This window comes from Solea solea, chromosome 7, assembly GCF_958295425.1.
Source record: "Solea solea chromosome 7, fSolSol10.1, whole genome shotgun sequence".
Taxonomy (NCBI): Eukaryota; Metazoa; Chordata; class Actinopteri; order Pleuronectiformes; family Soleidae; genus Solea; species Solea solea.
Window position 1 is genome coordinate 871,291 of NC_081140.1, and position 6,210 is coordinate 877,500.

Sequence of the window (6,210 nt, forward strand, 5' to 3'; positions counted from 1 at the left end):
AGATCTCCCTGACTGTGACATAAGCTACATTCTAAATACAACCTTAAACTAACCTTCTCTCAAACCCTCAAAAGCCTGTTAAAATCTCTCTCTCTCTCTCTCTCTCTCTGTCTGTCTGTCTCTCTCCCTCTCGCTGTCCCTCTCTCTCTATCCGCGGCTCGGCTCCTCCTCCCCCGGTTTGTGTGTGTGTGTGTGTGTGAGTGAGAGAGAGAGAGAGAGTCTCCAGTCCGTTATTTGAAGGTTGTCTCGTGCAGGAGTGTCACTCTCCAGATCTTATGGGACTCCTGATAACCGCAGTGTTCCTCTGTGCTGCAGTCGGAGGTAAGCGTTCACCGTGTGTGTGTGTGTGTGTGTGTGTGCTTCTGCTGTCGCCATGTTATGTGTTATTATAGCGACACCACACACAAGCTGCTGAATGAACGACAACGTTTGTATTTAAACGGCAGTTGTGTCTGTGTGTGTGTGTGTGTGTGTTAACCAGATGGTTTTAAACTTAAACAAAAGGTTGTTACATAATTTGTGATGCGTCCACCTCTCTGTCTCTCTGTCTGTCTATCTGTCTGTCTGCTGGACTGTCACAAGCATGTCTGTCTGCGTGTTTAGGTTGCATCTCCACTACAAAACAAGTACCTGCTCAACGTGGGCGGAGCCATCACTGCACGGCTGCTACACACAGTGACTTGTAAAGCACTTGTTTTCAGTGTAACTGAATCAAATCACTAGAATCAGTTCATTAAAAATATTTGTTCCGTACTTGGTACATGACCTGAGCACAGACTCCGTCTGACACACAGCAGCAGTGCTGTCGCTAAATACACCAGACTCCTGTAGCTGTTGGAGATTAACTGACGTTTTTGGATTATTAAGTAGTTTTAACTGATCTACAGTTCGGCACTGTTCGGCTTGATTTCTATGTCGGATGTCTCCGGAGCACAGACTCCAGCGGCAGGGGCGATCAGTGGTTCTGGTACCAGGTACTATTTTAGTGGAAACTACTTAAACCATGGTGTGGAGGCGAGCCGGTTACTGCAGAGACGTGTGGAAAGGCCCCATCACGCCCACTTAGAAAATGAATTGCATTGCATCATGAGAATCATGCTTCCTCCTAGAGAGTTTGACAGAAAATTGTTGATAAATTTCTAATTGTAAATAAGTATTTACTGTTCTGTGTTGTCCTCTGATTAACTATCCAATGATTGGTGGAAATGAACCATTGATTCATAATTGTTCAAGAGAGAATTATTAATGTGAATGCACTGAAAAAAGAAGATCGTTGACTTACTTTTTTAAACTTCATTTTTATTATTTTTTCTGTAACAGCACATATGAGCCAACTGGACACACAGCATATCAAATATAACACGGGAAGGATCTGATTGTTACAACAAGCTGCAAACTCCACATAAATACAGTATCATGCACACATACATCTACACCTCTGTCACTTAACACAGAGTGGGAGCGAAGTATTGTTTTTGGTGGCTCTGTGTGTCTGTCTGTCTGTCTGTCTGTTTGTTTTTGCTTCCACACCTGCACTTGCCAACATGACCAACAGAGGCCGCCAGAGGCTTGTTGTGTGAATGGAGTGAAGTCTGCCATCTCTGATTGTTTTATCTTGTATCATGTTCATCAGTGTTCCTGTAGTCGTCACATATACATCATTATTCATTCATGCAGCTGATGCCAGTAACATCTTTGTCTAAACCAAACAAATAAAGAAGAATTTAGCACCTGGAAAAAAAGAGAAAAAGATTTCACATTTGGTTTCGATAGACTATGGAAGCATATTGCTGTCAGTGTAAAACATTCTTTTGGATCAGTATGCAGTATATATAAACATTAGGTGTGCAACGGATCAAAAAACTCACGGATCGGATCGTTTCTCGGATCAGAGTCACTGTGATAGAGTGGGTACTCTGGGAATGTGCTGGCTTGATAGCACTTTGAGGACAGGGGCTCCGATCAGAGAGCAGGACACAGAGAGGTTCCTTAATGTTCTTTAATGATTACTTGTTGGAGTTACAGGTGGGTCAGTGGACATATATGGGTGTATGTGTGGTCCTAACGTAAATGAAAAGAAAATAATTATATATTGTAATATCCAGTCATCATAATCTACTAATAACATTAAGGGCATATAATTATTAATCTTAAATAATCACCAAAAATATACAAATGAAATTAGACGTAAACACCCTGAGTTAATTATCAGTTTAACTGTCTTGAACAGCATTACAATAACTCAAAACACGTCATCCCTGAGTAACTTGCCAAAACACAGTATTCTATGGCCAATGTCGCCATCTAGCGGACAAAATAAATCACTGCCGAGTGAAACTAAACATGCATTTCTGGATCAAGATAGTTAACCTAGCGTAAATGCAACAGCCGAACAGCAAGAAAACAAGACCATTGACTTATAATGACAGTATTCACGGTCCGACCAGGCAGATAAACTCACGTTTCTGCATGAACGCACACGACTGGTATCAACCATAGTTTCACCACACCTCGGAATCAACGTACCTCCTCGTTAAGAGAATATGACGTCACATGGGTATGGAAAGCATACTAGGACAAACTAAAACGAAACTCAAAGGTGTAAATGGGCTAGATAAATAATATAACAGAAAAAAACAGTAGACTTTCCTACAGTCACGGATCGGATAATTTTTCGGATCAGCAAAAAAAGTCTGGCACAATCTTTTCCCTGAATTGGGTGCGCGACGGCGCACCGTCGTAACGTGGCTCAAGCACTTTCAGCATGTGTTTAAAGCCCTCGTTTTGCACAACCAATATGGCCTCATGTCTGCACCCAGAGCCGGATTAAATAAATGGACTATACTGGGCAGACTGTATTTTTTGGGCCCCCCTCCATCGTTGTTATTTATGAATTGAAATCTGAAACTTACCAAAGTTACTAATAAAAGTTGATTCACATTTTACATAGCATAGTCTTTGGTTACGAGTTGGTTCTTTGTATGCCAAAATAAGTCATGTGTCGTATATTAAACAGTCTATCAGACTATTTTTTGATTTTTATAACCATATTTATAGGTTACTACAAGGCTCTATTAAATGCTATTAAATTATCCTTATCTTATCCATTGTGAGTGTCATTGTTAAGGCAGTAGTACCAGTAAATCACCAATAGGTGTCAGCATTGCTATGTAAACAGAGCAAATAAGATAAATGTTGTAAGCTATTGCATTTTGCAGAAAATCTTAATTAAATGTGTTGATTAAATTGAATAGTTTAATAAGTAGTCAAATATACAAAGACCAATAAAATTTGCAGTAAGAGAAACTGTGCTGTCGTGGTAAAGATATCAAGCATCACCTCTCTTCCATTTTCTGGTATTCAACACTCAGCAGCTCAGCTCCTGGTCTGGACTGTTCAGCAGTTTTCTCCACTGGTCTGGATGTTTCTGTGGATGGTGAACTGTGCACTGTTGTTTTTGGAAGCCATTCTAGATTTAGTCTTAGTTTTAGTCTTTTGGACTAAAACGCTTATTAGTTTCAGTCATGTGATACTTTTAGTCCAATTTTAGTCGACGAAAACTCAGTTTTAGTCAGTTTTAGGTTGTTTTAAAAAAAAAGAAAAAGAAGTTCAGTCTTTTAACAAATCCATTTAGGTCAGTAAGTATTGGAGATTACTGTTGGGCAGAAACCTTTAATCTCCATATTTCAACTTTTCAACAGTTTTTTCCATGAATTGATGCCGACTTCATCATACAACAGTGTCACACATAAGTTTGACATGAAATTTTCTCTGCCGGTGGTGCGCCGCGACCGACTCTAGATCGGCTTGGAAGGGCTCGGGGCGAAGGTGGTTTACAGCGAACTCCCGCCCGGACCTTGCCGCGGACATGTGCACTCGCTGCGGCTTCTCCCGCCTGCCTGCCTCCGGCGTGACTGTTGATCGGGGCAGACTGTCCTCAGAATGCCCTGACAGCGTCGCGTCATCAGGACGAGGAGCGTAAATCGTCTTGAAACGCGGACTAAGTCATCTTTAGGTTTTGATTGTCCCTCTGTCTGGGCCCCCTGCCAATCGGGCCCTAGGCACGTGCCTAGTTTGCCTTTGCGTTAATCCGGCTCTGTGCTCAGCCCTAGTATAAACATGATAATTCAGTTTTATTTATATAGCACCAAATAATAACATACATGATCTCAAGTCTGTACATAGACAACATCAAGGAGAGCAGAGAAACACAACAGTTCACACAATGAGCAAACACTAGGCATCAGTGGAGAGAAAGAAATCTCTGACAGAACCAGGCTCAGAGATGTGCAGTCATCTGCCTCGACCGGTTGGGGTGAAAGGAAAATGGGGGACAGCGGAGAGGTGGGGGACAGAAAGGGGGGAGAGAAAGGACAAGAGGGAGATGAGGTAGAGACAGAAGAGCGAGAGAGACCAGGAGCAGATACACAACAACTGTATCAAGTTACAAGTTTATACAGTCAATGATATTGACTTTTAATTATAGCACAATAATAATGGTGATGATATGTATGATATGGATAGCCTCGAAAACTGGATCTGGATCCTGCAACCTGCAAGATGAGAATACAGAGAGAGAGAGAGGGAGGGAAGGAAGGAAAGACACAAACTAGGGAGAGAAAGAGACAAGGTTAATGACATATAAAAAGTCATATTCATACCCTGAGTGTGAGAGAGTGAATGTGCGTGCACCACAGGAAAATCCCCCAGCAGTCTAGGTCTATAGCAGCAGAACTAAGAGCTAGTCCAGGTTTCCCTGAACCAGCTCTAACTATAAGCTTTATCAAAAAGGAAAGTTTTAAGTCTAACTTCAGGGTTTCCCCCAGAAAACCTGCTAAGCCTGGTGGTAAGGCCTAGGTTCAGGTAATGAGAAATACACGTGACCTCACACCCCCAATGTGTTCACGTGTTGACCATAAGATGTCACTATCAGGTATGAAGGGGCGTGACCATTAAGTGCTTTGTACGTGAGGAGGAGGATTTTAAATTGAATTCTAAACTGTGGGTGGAGCCAGTGTAGAGAAGCTAACACTGGAGTTATATGGTCTCTCTTTCTAGTTCCTGTCAGAACTGGTGCTGCAGCATTTTGAATGAACTGAAGGGTTCTAACAGACTTGTTGGAACATCCTGATAATAAGGAGTTACAGTAATCTAATCTAGATTAACAAAAGCATGAACTAGTTTTTCAGCATCCTGTAAAGACAGAATGTTTCTAATTTTCATAATGTTCCGCAGGTGGAAGAAGGCTGTTCTGGAAATGAGTTTTATGTGTGAATCAAATGACATTTCCTGGTCAAAAGTAACTCCAAGGTTCCTCACAGTGGAACTGGAAGCCATGGTGATGTCATCTAAAGTGACAATGTAATCAGAAAGTTTTTCTCTGAGGTGTTTAGGGCCGAGTATAAAAGTTTAAAAGTAGAAAGTTACAGGTCATCCAGGACTTAATGTCTCTGAGACATTCCTGGAGTTGAACAACCTGATTTATTTCATCCGGCCTCAGTGATAAATATAGCTGTGTGTCATCTGCATAACAATGAAAGTGTATGTTGTGCTTTCTAATAATGTTCCCTAGAGGAAGCATATATAAGGTAGAAGTATAGGCCCAAGCACTGAGCCTTGTGGAACTCCACAATTAACTTTAGTTTGTTGTGAGGCTTTATCATTAACATGAACAAACTGGAATCTATCAGATAAGTATGATTTAAACCAGCAGAGGGCAGCACCTGTGATACCAAGAGTCTGCTCCAATCTCTGCAGTAGAATATTATGATCAATGGTGTCAAATGCAGCACTAAGATCTAACAGGACAAGTAAAGAAACTAGACCATTATCTGAAGCCAAGAGAAGATCATTACTAACTTTAACTAGTGCTGTTTCTGTGCTATGGTTTAATCTAAAACCTGACTGAAAATCTTCAAACAGGCCATTAATGCGCAAATATTCACATAATTGATTAGCAACTGCCTTTTCTAAGATTTTAGAAACAAAGGGAAGATTAGATATAGGTCGGTAATTAGCTAAAATATCTGGGTCAAGGGTCGCTTTTTTGAAAAGAGTTTTAATAACCTCTATTTTAAACGTATGGGGCACATATCCAGTTAATAAGGATAGATTAATTTGAGTCAATATAGAGCTGTTAATTAAAGGAAACACATCTTTAAACAGTTTGGTGGGGATGGTGTAAATAATCGACTTGTTTAGTCTCCTTTA

At 40.9% G+C, this 6,210-nt stretch overlaps 1 protein-coding gene across 1 annotated transcript in view; it reads left to right on the plus strand.

Annotated features, from left to right (window-relative positions):
- The first annotated feature begins 149 nt into the window (after window positions 1-149).
- LOC131462972 (cilia- and flagella-associated protein 251) overlaps window positions 150-6,210 on the plus strand; it is a 15,857-nt gene continuing 9,796 nt past the window's right edge. Inside the window, exon 1 of the mRNA XM_058634567.1 lies at window positions 150-321. Within this exon, the coding sequence (XP_058490550.1) occupies window positions 276-321 (46 nt within the window). The 5' untranslated portion in view covers window positions 150-275. The remainder of the gene's footprint in view (window positions 322-6,210) is intronic.